The 15,007-nt window shown below is 39.3% G+C and overlaps 1 protein-coding gene across 3 annotated transcripts in view; it reads left to right on the top strand.

Annotated features, from left to right (window-relative positions):
- PRKACB (protein kinase cAMP-activated catalytic subunit beta) overlaps nucleotides 1-15,007 on the top strand; it is a 112,311-nt gene that overhangs the window by 54,922 nt on the left and 42,382 nt on the right. The window contains exon 1 of one of the 3 annotated variants that reach the window (XM_074961427.1): nucleotides 4,308-4,597. The exons of the other annotated variants lie outside the window; for them this stretch is intronic. Within the exon in view, the coding sequence (XP_074817528.1) occupies nucleotides 4,591-4,597 (7 nt within the window). The 5' untranslated portion in view covers nucleotides 4,308-4,590. Of the gene's footprint in view, nucleotides 1-4,307; nucleotides 4,598-15,007 lie in introns of those variants that run through there. 3 annotated transcript variants of the gene reach the window in all.

Below are 15,007 nucleotides of genomic sequence, written 5' to 3'. Positions count from 1 at the left end.
ACAAACTAGAGTATATTCTATCAGCCTTTTTGTAGTATAATACAAAGTATTGGTTTAAAGAACATGCAGGTGGAAATCTGATACTCTTCCACAAGGACTTGGTATCTGGTAACAGAGTTTCACTTGTGAGTTTGCTTTCCTTTTTGTTAGGCAAATGTTAACTTAATTTACGTATTTTTGTGAACTTTTCTTCCCAGTATTTCAGATCTAAATTTGCTAGTTTTAGCAATAATAGTTAGTTTACTTGTTTTTAAATTATTGGTTTTCCTTGTCGTAAACTTTGGAAGGTTGGCTATTATGTTATGCTGATTAGGTCCTTAATTACATGGCTTTTATTTAATATTTATAGTGTCCTTTTATTTTTAATGGATATTTCAAAATCCATTTTATGGTGAGAGTTTGAACACTAAAACTAGAGCAGACATTTATGGTTTACTATTTCAAATTAATTCAGTGTAATACCTTTGATTTATAAGATTAGTTATCCATAATTTTGATTTTATAATATTCTTAATTTGTGGGAGAGAAAGGGGCAAACTTATTTCTATTGCATAAAACATGCTTGATCAGAAATATGGCTCAAGCAGGTGCATCCTCTCCCCCCGTTATTTTCTAAATCACACAAAATATACAGTTCATAATTCTAGGCAAACATTAATAAAGTTATTGAGATCAAAATAGTCATCACTGCTCTGTACATACTCCACTTTAAAACAAACAGTTTATTTAGGAATTTGTATCCATACCTTTTGCAACCATATGTTTGGGTGAGTGGAGTTAAGAGGTACCAGGTCTTTCACAGTCTAAGTCAAGTATCACGGTATCTCCATTTCCTATTTTTAGAGCACCTTATTATATAGTAAATTATGTATTATCTTAAATTTGTTTTTTAAGTATAACTTGTATTAATTTTGTACATGAATTTGGATACAGCAATGGGTTAGAATACCACAAGCAATTTTTACTACTGAAAGTAATAGGCCTTAGCAAAATGTGCTCATGTCACAGTATTGTATTATCATGGGGAAAAGGCCAAGTTAACACATGTGCCTACTGTGAATTTGAATTTGAGTTTATATGATTAGGAATGGCCCTAGTCGCAAAAGATGGAAAATGGAAGATAAATATGGAAACCAGAAAGTTGTTAATGCCCTTATTGAAGATAAATTAAATCAAGATCTCCCAGCTCAGGTGGGGAGAGACATACTAGTTTTGTGGGGAGGCAGGCAAGAGGATTGGAGTTGTGAGGGTGGAGAGAAGTGGCATACCTAAAACTTTTCAGCTCATCTTTATACATAAAAAGTAAAAAAAGGGGCACAAACTAATTTTTTTTTCTTTACAGGTAACTTAACAGGTTTCTTCTCTGTGATGTGGAATTCACTGTTGTTCCACAGTCATTGGGGTAGGCCTTCTCAGTATTGCTCTGTCAGAACCATGCTGCTGTGGATCAAGGAAGGCAGAATGGAAGCATAGGACCTTGATATTGATGGTCCTTGAGTCTATTCTCTCCCTGAGATCCACATGTTTTGGATGGGCCAAACGTCTGACACTTTGAGATGGAGGGCTAGCTTTGTCATAAATGCACAAGAATGGGAATTGGGAGATAGGGGTTCCATTCTTGGTTGTGCCATAAGCTCTCTGTGGGAACCATAGCAAGTCACTTAACTTGCCTGTGTTCAGAGTAGCAGCCGTGTTAGTCTGTATTCGCAAAAAGAAAAGGAGTACTTGTGGCACCTTAGAGACTAACAAATTTATTTGAGCATAAGCTTTCGTGAGCTACAGCTCAATATGCTCAAATAAATTTATTTGAGCATATTGAGCTGTAGCTCACGAAAGCTTATGCTCAAATAAATTTGTTAGTCTCTAAGGTGCCACAAGTACTCCTTTTCTTCTCGCCTGTGTTGTGAGGCTTAATTCATTAATGTATGTGGCACAGTCAGATACTCTAAAAATAACTTAATATGAAATCCTGTTGATAGAAGAATGAGTTTTGAGGGAGAGAAACTCTGAATAGAAAATACCAAACCTAATGAACCATTGAGCCCTAGGATCCCTAAACATGTCTGTACCACTCCATACTAGTGTATATTCACAAGAGGGAGAGAATACATTTCATCAGACACTATTTCAAGCTTCCAATAAATGATTATAATGTTGAGAACACTACTTGAAAAATACCACAGCACTGTCATTTATTCGTTTAATAAAATGAAAAAACGATATTGACCTACTGTCTTCACAAACTGGGGCCTGTTTGCATACAAGTCTTTCTCTCTATTTTAGGGGAAGCTTGATTGCATGACTTGTTTGAAGAGGAAATGGAATGTCATGTCTGTTGATGATATACATAGTGAACGAGTGCTTTTCTTAAAGTACTATTTTAAGCAATAATTATGCATGTTGGTTGTAGCATTTTTGTATCAGCAAAGTTTGCGAACTAGTAGCCGAGCAGTCATGGATATATGTGTCTCATTTTAAGTTGAAATGTGCAGATATTAACTCTAAATCTTTGCTCTTGGTTTAGATCATTTGTAGACAAAGAATAATGCTCGGTCATACATGGGTTTGTGTCTATATGGTAAATTTAGGACTCTTAATTCACTACTATCATGGCTCTAAGGGTGATAGGAACAGTGAATGCCGTGGTGTAGACAGAATGCTTGTCTACCCCGAGTGGAAAATTGTCTTGCTTTTCCTATTGAAAAGAAAATACTAAAAATATTTGACTCTTTCTTTGTGCTTTCACAGAGTACAACAGAAAGTAGAACAGGAGTAGTCTTGATCATATATGGCTGCATAATAGCTTTCCTTCATGTTCTGGAATAATGTATCATAAAATTTAAGTTTATTGATAAGCACTTATCTAAATAAGCAGCATACCGTAATTTTTTGATAAAGGGATTTTAAAATGTTCGTAAATGTCCTCCTACCTGTGTCTCTGCACTTGTAGTGTTCTTATTAACTGTTTAGGTGACATCAAATGCTGCAATCCTGGTAATATGTTCCTGAACTCTCCCAAGCAAATATACTCTATAATTCTAGAAAGAAACATGAACAAGAGAACCCTTATAAATATATTAAGTACTGAAGTGGCATCAATTTAAAAATCCATTTAGTTAATATAACACCCTCTGCTATAATGGAATGTCCTGAATGCTCTGTTTCTTTGTTGTACCTCTTTTGTAAAGCACTTTCTGATGCAACTACTGCACTTAAAGAGGAAGTTGCTTCTTTGTGGTTTTTTAGTGCCATTAGTTATCTAGGCTTGTGGTTTAGTGGTATGAGTAAGGTAATGGGGTGTATATTCTGAACCCTGGGTTGTCTTCCTGGCTCTGCCATTGACTCAGTGTTTGACCTTGAGCAAATCATTTGTCCTCTCTGTGTTTCAGTTTCTCAATCTGTAAAATAGGTAAAATGTTTCTAAAAGTGTCTTTGGATCCTCAGAAGGTGTATGAGATTATTTTGTGTCATTTTTAGATTCTTGTGAGAGGAAATTTGATTCTTTATAGTGCACAGCTTTAATTTTATGGGGAAAAATTGACAGAGTGCACGTGTTTGAATAATTTAAACTGGCCATTAGCCAACATTTATAATGTTGTAAAACCTTCAGGACCAAATTAATATTTTTTTAGTATTCAGAATTCTATATTTCAGTTTCAGATAAATTTAACATGATCAGTTGAGCATGTTCTCTATTTTTTTAATGTGGAAATAAGAGTGGTTAAGATATGTCTTAATGCTGCGAATCCCAGTCTCCAAATCACCTACCTCCATTACTCACACTACCTTCCATTATCCCAAAATATGAAAAATGAGATGACATTAGCAATCTTGATAACATAACTCATTAGAAGAGTCACTAACATTACATTGTTTTAGTATATGTGAGTACTGGAATTCTCATTAAAATGTGAGTGTATGGGTGATTAATAGTGGGGAGAATTTAATTTAGGTTGCTGATTCAGCATGACACTAAATATGTTTAAAAGAAGTTCTATGTATTAACGTAGAATGTCTTGTAAACCTTTGAAAAAACACAATAAAGCTTCAGCAGGATAAATGGTAACTGTGTGGGGAGAAATGTTAAATCTTAAATATAGAGGTGTACATTGTGTAGATTGATTAAAGCTTTAGAGTAACTACTGGTTGGGTAGAACTCAACAGATAATTCTGGTCTAAGGTTGCCATGGAAACAACCAGTGCTTGATAGAATTGAGAACATCTTAAAACATCCTGTTTTTGTAACGCTTTTTCCCCCCTGCCATTTTCAGTTGCTTTAGACATGTAGAGGTAATGCTGGGTAGAAAATAAGTAGTTTAATGAGCAAGATTAAGCATCCACATCCTGAATATTGATCTGGTGTTCACTCCTGGTATTTTGTATTGTTAGTTGTTTCAAATCTCAAGGAGTTCTTAAGGAAGACAAGATTTCTGGATTTTTGTGTGCTATCTATTACAGTGTGTGTGTTTGTGTGTGTGTTTGTGTTTGTTTTTTACTGGATCAGTTCTTGTATTTCTAGAGATAAACATAACTTCCTCAAATGTTGGATTAATTTATGAGCAATATGTTTCTGAAAGCTAGCTTTTCAACATGAATGGTAAGTCTTTTTATTACCTATGACACTACAGTCTGTCTTTATTTAATAATACTGTCTTCACGATATGGAAAAAATCTACCCTGTTCCTCAATCTTTCCCACATATTCAACAGTAAATAAATTAATATATTAAGCTTTTTTTCATAATTGAGTCAGTATGAGTAATAAAAAATGACAAATCATAAAGGTTTATGTTTTGTATCAAACATGAGGATGTATCTTCTTTGCTTTGCATAATAGAGATTTAATTAATATTTTAAATTTTAATATTGCTAAAGGTTTCTTATTAGAAATAATCTTATTCCAAATCAGTAAATAGAAGGCATCAAATTTCAGATGAGGAATTTGTAATGTGATCCTGAATTAAATCACTTTATTTAAATCTTATCATTTCCTTTGGTATACTTCATTAAGTTGTTCTGTTATAATTTTATGTGAATGTATGCAAAGCAGTGCTTCAAACTGGAGAGCCTTCTAAAATTTTTGTTGTTATAATTTTCAAATTCTGGACATTTTTAGTCTTTTACTACTGAATTCCATGAACAAACTTGTTCTGCTATAGCTTTTATTCTGTCTAAATGGTGGGGTAGCAGAATTGTTGAGGTCATTCATGGAGGGAAGGAGAGTCTCACTTAAATCAAGGTATTTGGCACTTTGAATTACAACAGATCTAGTAAATTAATCAGGCAGATATTTGTTTACCAAAAACTTGGTGATTGCTAATATTGCTAATTATCCTTTATATCAGTGGTTCCCAAACTTGTTCTGCCGCTTGTGCAGGGAAAGCCCCCTGGCGGGCCGGGCCGGTTTGTTTACCTGCCGCATCCGCAGGTTCGGTCGATCACGACTCCCAGTGGCTGCGGTTCGCTGCTCCAGGCCAATGGGAGCTGCTGGAAGCGGCAGCCAGTACGTCCCTCGGCCGTGCCGCTTCCAGCAGCTCCCATTGGCCTGGAGCAGTGAACCGCAGCCACACCTGCAGACGTGGCAGGTAAACAAACCAGCCCGGCCTGCCAGGGGCTTTCCCTGCACAAGCGGCGGAACAAGTTTGGGAACCACTGCTTTATATAAATGTAAATTGAGATAAAGGTTTGTGAAGCAGTCTATTCCATTTTGACGTATCAGTAAAAGTTGAATCAAAATATATAAACCAAAAATACACACCACTTTATTTCTGAAAAATAATTTGTTTTGAAAGTTGTTTATAAAATGGAGAAAGTTTTAAATAATCTATTTCTTACTAGAGCTTTTTCTTTAAATTTACCTTTTTTTAAAAAAAGTATTTTATTTACTCCACAAATTGAGATTACAGTAGAACCTAAGAGTTATGAACACCTGGGGAATGGAGATTGTTCATAACTCTGAAATGTTTGTAACTCTGAACAAAATATTTTGCTTATTCTTTCAAAAGTTTACAACTGAACAACGACTTAATACAGCTTTGAAACTTTACTATGCAGAAAAAAATGCTGCTTTCACTTTATTTTTTAATAGTTTACATTTAACACAGTACTGTACTGTATTTCCCCTTTTTTTTTTTTTCTTTTTTTGTCTCTGCTGCTGCCTGACTGCGTACTTCCGGTTCCAAATGAGGTGTGTGGTTCATAACTCTGATGTTCGTAACTCTGAGGTTCTACTGTATTCAGAGTACTATTACTGCTGAGATTTATCCCACGTAGATGACATAGGATATGGGAAAGACAGGTGAAGTTACAGCATGCCTGACAGATATAACTTAGTTTAGATACTGTGACGGGTCGGGCCAGATGGCTACAGGAGAGTAATAGAGGGCAGATATATTAGCCCCAGGCTAAGTAGGTCCCTTTTCCCTGAGTAAGGTAACAGGGAAGGTTCCAGAACAATCAGGAACCTTCTGGAGACAATTAAGACAAGCTGATTAGAACACCTGCAGCCAATCAAGAAGCTGCTAAATCAATTAAGGCAGGCTAATCAGGGCACCTGGGCTTTAAAAAGGAGCTCACTTCAGTTTGTGGTGTGTGTGTGTGTGTGTGTGTGTGTGTGTGTGTGTGTGTGTGTGTGTGTGTGAGGAGCTGGGAGCAAGAGGCACTAGGAGCTGAGAGTGAGAACGCGGACTGTTGGAGGACTGAGGTGTACAAGTATTATCAAACACCAGGAGGAAGGTCCTATGGTGAGGATAAAGAAGGTGTTTGGAGGAGGCCATGGGGAAGTAGCCATGGGAGTTGTAGCTGTCACACAGCTGTTCCAGGAGGCACTCTAGACAGCTGCATTCCACAGGGCCCTGGGCTGGAACCTGGAGTAGAGGGCGGGCCCGAGTTCCCCCCAAATCCTCCCAATTCCTGGTCAGTCACAGGAGGAGTCGACCTGGACTGTGGGTTCAGAAAAACGGCCAAGCTGAGGGCTGCCGTGAAGCTCCAAGGCAAGCAAATCCGCCAATAAGCGCAAGACCCACCAAGGTAGAACAGGAACTTTGTCACAGTACTCTTTGTAACATTGTTTGTTTTGTGGGCAACTTCCCTGAAATGAAATGCTTTGTTGCCAGCTCCCTATTGGCATAAAGTTTTTTTTACAACAGACAAAATATTGAAACATAAGGCCAGATTTCAGAACACTGCATGTGCACATGTGAAGACATACTTACTGAGTCTGATCAGTACCATGTGGTCCTGGTAATTATATGTGAAATTGCCTGTGCTGAGTTAACATAAGAATGGCCAAACTGGGTCAGACCAATGACCATCTAGTCCAGTATCTTATCTTCCAACAATGGCCAATGCCTGATGCTTCAGAGGGAATAAACAGAACAGGTCAATTGTGGAGTGATCCATATCCTGCTGTCCACTACAAGTTTCTGGCACTCAAAGGCTTAAAACACCCAGAGCATGGGGTTGCATACCTGACTATCTTGGTTAATAGCCGTTGATGGACTTAGCCTCCATGAAATTATCAAATTCTTTTTTGAACCCACTCATAGTTTGGCCTTCACAACATCCTCTGGCAATGAGTTCCACAGGTTGACTGTGCATTGTGTGAAGAAGTACTTCCTTTTATCTGTTTTAAACCTGCTGATTATTAATTTAATTGAGTGACTCCTGGTTCTTGTGTTATGTGAAGGGGTAAATAACACTTCCTTATTCACTTTCTCCACACCATTTATGATTTTATAGATTTCTCTCATATCCCTCCTTAGTCATCTCTTCACCAAACTGAACAGTCCAAGTCTCAATTTTTCCTCATACAGAAGTTGTTCCATAGCCCTAATAATTTTTGTTGTCCTTCTCTGTACCTTTTCAAATTCTCATATATCTTTTTTGAGATGGGGCTTCTAGGATGGCATGTAGTATTCAAGGTGTGGGCATACCATCAAAGTAGTGGTGTAATATTTTCTGTCTTATTATCTGTCTCTTTCCTTATGGTTCCTAGCTTTTTTGACTGCTACCATAAATTGAGAGGATGTTTTCAGAGAACTATCTGCAGTGACACTCAAGAAAGAGATCTTGGAAAAAGCTAATTTAGACCCCACCGTTTTGTATGTATAGTTGGATTATGTTTTCCAGTATGCATTACTTTGCATTTATCAACATTGAATTGCATCTCCCATTTGGTTGCCCAGGCACCCAGTATCATGAGATCTGTTTGTAACTTTTCGCAGTCTGTTTTGAACTTAACTACACCTCTACCCTGATATAACGCGGTCCTCGGGAGACAAAAAAATCTCACCGTGTTATAGGTGAGACCGTGTTATATTGAACTTGCTTTGCGCCCCCCCCCCCCCCGTTCCTTGTTCCCTGATCACCCTCTCCAGAGACCTCCGTCCCTAATCACCCCAAGGACTCCACCCCCTCCCCAACCCCCCTGTCCCCTGACTGCTCCGACCCCATCCACACCCCCGACAGCCACTCACCGGCAGCGGCAGGAAGCGGAGCAACGCGGCCCCAGCCCGCTCCACTCCACCACCTCCCAGCCGCGGCGCTCCGCTTCCCGCCGCCAGTGAGTGTGGGGAGGTTGGGGAAAGGATGCCCCCCGCACTCACCTGTGATGGGAAGCGGAGCGACGTGGCCCCAACCCGCTCCACTTTCCTTGCCCCTGCCCCAGCCGTGTTGCTGCGGGGGGGTTGGGAAAGGTCCCGCAGTCACCTGCAGCGGGAAGCGGAGCGCCGTAGCTGGGAGCTGGTGGGTTGGGGCCACATCACTCTGCTTCCCGTTACTAGTTCCAGCACTGACAGCGCTCTTGCTTCAACCCATGCCCGCACAAGGCAGTTAGCTTGAGTTTAAGGTACAGCTGTCAAACTATTAAAAAAATTAACAATTATTAATCACAAGATTTAAAAAATTGTGATTAATTGCAGTTTTATCACACTGTTAAACAATAATGGAGTACCAATTTACATTTATTATAAATATTTTTGGATGTTTTTCTACATTTTCAAATATATTGATTTCAATTACAACCCATAATACAAGGTGTACAGTGCTCACTTTATATTATTATTATTATTATTATTTATTATTACAAATATTTGCACTGTAAAAAGATAAAGAAAAGAGAGTGCAATCTGTAAGTCGAAGCATGAAGGGGCAAACGAATGTTTAGCATATCTGGCACATAAATACCTTGCAACACTGACTACAATAGTGCCATGCGAACGCCTGTTCTCACTTTCAGGTGACATTGTAAATAAGCATGCAGCATTATCTCCTGTAAATGTAAACATACTTGTTTGTCTTCGTGATTGGCTAAAGAAGAAGTGGGACTGAGTGGACTTGTAGGCACTAAAGTTTTAAACTGTTTTGTTTCAGAGTGCAGTTATATAATAAAAATTCTACGTTTGTAGAAAGAAAAGGAGTACTTATGGCACCTTAGAGACTAACAAATTTATTAGAGCATAAGCTTTCGTGAGCTACAGCTCACTTCATCAGATGCATCTGTAGCTCACAAAAGCTTATGCTCTAATAAATTTGTTCATCTCTAAGGTGCCACAAGTACTCCTTTTCTTTTTATGGATACAGACTAACACGGCTGCTACTCTGAAATGTACATTTGTAAATTGCACTGTCACTATAAGAAGATTGCACTACAGTTCTTGTATGAAGTGAATTGAAAAATACTATTTCTTTTGTTTCTCTTTTTTAATCAAACAGAAGGTGAGCCAAGGGGAGGGGCAAGGTCACATTGTATTTTGTCAGTTTTCTCTTGGTGAGATCCTGTGTGGAGAGAAGCAGAGGCTGGAAGACCAGTGGGGACGGTTTGAGGAGTGAGTGAAAGGTAGTGTAAAGACAGCTGAGATGGAGGACATGGGTTTTAGTTAAGGTAGAGAAAGTTCTTTAGCTAAGAAGATAGAAGAAGAGAAGGAGGAAAGAATGAATTTGTAGTATAGGGAGTCAGTCTGGTCATGGATTTTCACCAGACATGTTTTGCAGCATGAGAGGAGGAGCAAAAAACGTGGGTTTTGGGGGCGAACCAAAAAACGTGGGTTTTGGGGGCTGAGGGGTGGCAGGATGGACCTTGCTATGGGAGTGGGGGCAAAGAGTCAAGGGTGAAGAAGAATGAGGTATGGAGAGAGTCAACAGCCAAATCAGTGGAAGAGAAGGCAGAGAAGAGAGGGCTGTGAGCAGATGAGAAATCACAAGAAGGCTGAATGACAGCATGATGGGCAGCGGGAACGCAGTAACAGAGATTGGAGGAGAGAGAGCAGTGCTTGGTGAAGACCAAATCAAGTGAATGTCACTTTTAGTGAGTAGGATAGTTGAAACAGCATAACTTAGGCCCCTACCAAATTCACAGTCCATTTTGGTCAATTTCACTGCCATAGCATTTTAAAAATTGTAAATTTCATGATTTCAGCTATTTAAATCTGAAATTTCAGGGTGTTGTAATTGTAAGGTTCTGGATCCAAAAAAGGAGTCATGGGGGGAGGGGGGGTCACAAGGTTATTGTAGGGGGAGTTGCAGTACTGCTCACCTTACTTCTGTACTGCTGCTGGTGGCAGTGCTGCCTTCAGAGCTGGGCAGCTGGAGAGTGGCAGCTGCTGGGTGGGAGCCCAGTTCTGAAGGCTGTGCTGCTGCCTGCAGAGCTGGGTCCTCAATCAGCAACCTCCATGCTCTGGGCACCCAGCTCTGAATGATACGGTATCGCCACCGTTATTCTGTGCTGCTGCTGGTGGGCACTGCCTTCAGAGCTGGGCACCCAGCCAGCCACTGTCACTCTCCAGCTGCCCAGATCTGAAGAGTGCACAGAAATAAGGGCGGCAATACTGCGACCCCCCCCCTAAAAATAACCTTTTAACCCCCCCAGCAACTCCCTTTTGGGTCAGGACCCCCCAATTTGCAAAATACTGGTCTCATCTGTGAAATCTGTATAATACAGGGTAAAATCACACACAAGCCTAGATTTCATGGGGGGAGACCAGATTTCACGGTCTGTGACATGTTTTTCATGGCCATGAATTTGGTAGGGTTCTAAGCATAACTTTTCTATTGCAAAACTTGTAAAACATTCTAAATTCATGTTCCTAGCTATTCTTTTTGGAAGATTGGACAGTCATTTGGCACCTTTACTGAGATAAAACCCCCCAAAACTAGGCAAATGCTTATTCTGACAACTTCTCCTTCTCTCAGATGCTCCCCTACAGGGAAGAAACATACCAAATTTAACTGCTAGTTTGGGCATTGATCATGTTGGATAAATGGTTATTTCAATACTAAACCAAGTTTATTTAATAAAATTCCTGATTGTCCTTTGTGCATCCAGGATAGTTGTTTGTTTTTGTGTCCCTTTTCGGATAGCTGTTTCTGGAGGTTGCTGAGTACTTCATTACCGTGAAGGGGTCAGTCCCAGACAAGCCATGTTTTGACAAATTTGGTGCACCTATCTGCTATTGGACATAAAATAGCTGAATCAAAACATATGCTGTAGGATTCAAGATGAACTCTCAAGTGCATGCTAGGAGCAGTCAGCTAAGGAGACTACACAGGTGTCAGGGTTCCCAGTCATCAGATACTGAAATTCACTGCAGGAAACCCAGTATTTACACTTGCTTCTCTCCCCAACTTGTACTTGGCAATCATACCTCAGATCTTCAAAGGTTAACCTTAGTAGTTAGGAGCTATCCAAAAGGAGGTATTTAGTGTAATCCCCTATCTAGCTGACTTGCTAAGAAGGTCTGGATCACTAAGAGGACAATATCATGGGCAGTAAAGTGTGTGGTAGAGTACATCTCAGAACCTGTAGAGCTGGTAATCGTAAGGATTCGTTTGTCAGTTATATATCTTCCTGTTGGATATTGGCTCATCTTGGTGCTCTAAGGGACTCTAGGAAGTATCTACTATTTCTATCATTGAAAAGAGTGTAGACAATGAGATGACTCCAGAGTGGTGCAGATGCAAGAACTGGCATCTTCCTTGGAATTTTTCTGGGATAAATGCCTATCTCCCTTTGGTAATCTGATTGGGAAAAATCACAAATAAATCTGTACTCACTGATGGTGGCATAGGATATTTCCTTAGATGTTGAATCTGGTACATGTTTTTCCCTGACTCCTCATGTGAAATGCTTTGAAGAAAGTGCAAATAAATAGATTTAAAAAATAAAACCTTTTTGGTCACCCCACAGAATGGCTCAGAAGGTTGTAGCTCAGAGATGTACGAATGGCAGTTGTCAGATTCATGTCCTCCTATTATGCAGCCATATAGCAAAGAATCTTGCCTTCAAAAGAAGGCATTTAGTCTGGAGTCTGAGAGAGAAAATGGCTACATTAAACAAAGTTGTTGTTTGTTGTTGTTTTCTAGAAAGAAGGGTACTTCTGTGGCATTCTTGTAAAGCCTAGGGATTAACCAATCACTGGTGCATCTCTTAAATATTCTCCATCAAGAGTTGCTTCCTCCAGCTTACAGTTTTTACCTGAGCCGGGTTGTTTTTATGAATTCTTTGCCTTCATTTCCTTAAGGGCATGTCTATATGGGTATAAAAGCCCCACAGTACGGCCACTGCTGGCATGGGTCAGCTAATTCGATCTCGCAGGGCTCAGGCTCCTGGGCTAAAAATTGCTGTATAGACATTTGGACTTGGGCTCCAGTCCAAACTCTCGGACCCTCTACCCTTGCAGGGTCCCAGGGCTCCTGCCTAAGCCTGAATGTCTAGACAGCAGTTTTTCAGCCCAGCGCCCGAACCTCACAAGCCTGAGTTCGCTGACTCAAGCCAGCCATGGGCTTTTTATCCCCATGTAGATGTACCCTAAGTGTGTGGGTAACTACTGTACTTGTACTGCTACAGTGCATAACTGTAGTTTCCTATCTCTTATTATTCAGATTCTTTAGAGCAGTCTTCTGCATTAGATGCCACCTTATATCCCCTTGAGTCCCCAGCAGTTAATTTGGATCTGTAAAAACTGGTTAACTCAATTCTTATTTATTTTTCACTTCCAAGATAATTTTTCTCGCAGCCGTCATTTCTAGCAGGATAGTATGTGAGCTTCCAGTTCTTTTCTGTTCAACTCATGCCTTTCCTCTTGTCAGGACAGTCTCATACTATGGCTTTATCCTATTTCTCTCTCTAAAGTAGTTGCTCTATTATCAATACAATATAATAAGTAACCTTATCTAGTTTCTGCCTACCCCTTTCTCAAGTAGATGAAGAAAAATTGTGGTGTGTACTTGATGGCATAGAAATGTGAAAATTTGTTTATTTACACATGACTTCCTTCTCCAGGAAGTCAGAGTCTCTGTGCTATTTAAGGGCTATAAATGGACCGCTAATACTTCTCAATTTGTTACTGTAGGCAACCATTTCCTTTAAAGATTAAAAGTACACTCCACAAGGGATATTTCAGCATTCGGGCATAATGTGAATTGCTGAACCCCTACATAGAGATGCAGAGCTACTATACTGATTTACCCTGGTAGCCAGACCAGACGTGTCCTGTTAGCTTGAAGTGAGATACGAGAGTTTGTGTTTATCTGAGGCAGAGGTATCTATGGGTTGGGGGAGAGGGGTTTTCCCAAGGAGCAACCCGAGAAACAAGCAAGTTCTAAAGCAAGCTCTGGCTGAAGTTTTTCTCTCTGTTTAGTTAACAGTAAAATAAATCCCAAGAAGGGTGTAAATTTGGACTGTATGTAGTGTACTGTTAGAAGTGGGATAGAAATGTCACCTGCTTGCAGGAAGTTAATCAGTGAGTGACATGCACAGATCAACTACCTGCAGGTCTTTACACATGTTCTCTAATACAGTAACCTTAAATAATGGTCTCTGTGACAGCAGGCCAACAAGTCCTCCAAGCAATAGTTCTTTAATTTCTGTATTTTTAAGAGACAGTCTAGCCCTTAGTACAGAGCCAGGATGGTACAGTGTCTAGAAAAGAAAAAGATTGGGTTGGCCCACATCTTTTGGTGTGGGAAATTTTGAGGGATGGATGGCTCAAATAAATAGAAATGTAATTTAATTTGTGTATACATTTTATCTGCTAAATGCTATGGTCTGTACTAGAAAACCTGATTGGCTTGTTGTGTATTCATATATATCTGGGATAGGCAGGCAGTTTAAACAACTTCCACCCAAGAGAGATCACCTAGCCAAAAAAATAGCCACTGTTTCCAGGGCACCACTACAAAATGTACCTGCATTGTAGAAACAAGGGTTTGAGATGTCAAGAGAATTGATATAAAGCTAGGGGGGAAAGTTGTGAAAACTGATGGCAGTCATTTCCCACAGGAAATCTTCAACTCTCAATATTCTGGGCTAGTTGCAACATTTTAGATTATGAATGCCTTCTTTTTTTAAACCTAGGATTAAGTGACCAATATGATTTCTTTTAGATTTGACTTTTTAATCTTTGATAAAGTATATGCATCCTGTTTGAAGTATTAATGTTTTTAGTTTTAGATCCTTTATAATGTTAGAACTGCAGAAAATAATCACTCTTTCATCTTAATTGTTCATTTGTAATGTATTTAAATTTAAACTTTTTATTAAGGGTAGTGATTAAAACATGCTGAAGTGTACAACAAACGTCTCTTAAAGCAAAGCAGGTACAAGTCTTGGTTGTCTCTGTGGTCATATGAGTTGATGTTGCATATACAGAAAAGTTCATTTCTTGAATTTTTAAGTCCAGGGTTTTACATTTCTTGTGTCAGGCCTGTTCAGCATTAGCTAATTTGTGTTTGGTTCTGCCTCCCTGGAAAGGCCCAAAATCAGTTCCACATTGTATTGTACTGTTCCACTCTGTTGTTAACATTAACATTTAACCTTTTCAGCATCACTGCCTCTTTCATTTTGAGGGTCACTATTATATATTCTAAAGAGATTAGATTAATAATAAAGGGGTAATGATCAGAGATCACAATTGGAAGTATATTTGAGCTCACTACTCCTGCTAGGATGGAAGAATCAAAGAAAAAGTCAATCTGGCTGTAGAAGTCATAGTGGAATGGAGAAGAAAGTA

This window comes from Natator depressus, chromosome 8, assembly GCF_965152275.1.
Source record: "Natator depressus isolate rNatDep1 chromosome 8, rNatDep2.hap1, whole genome shotgun sequence".
In the NCBI taxonomy this organism is placed as follows: Eukaryota; Metazoa; Chordata; order Testudines; family Cheloniidae; genus Natator; species Natator depressus.
Note: the sequence above shows the minus strand (reverse complement) of the source record. Positions and strands in the feature narration are given on the sequence as shown.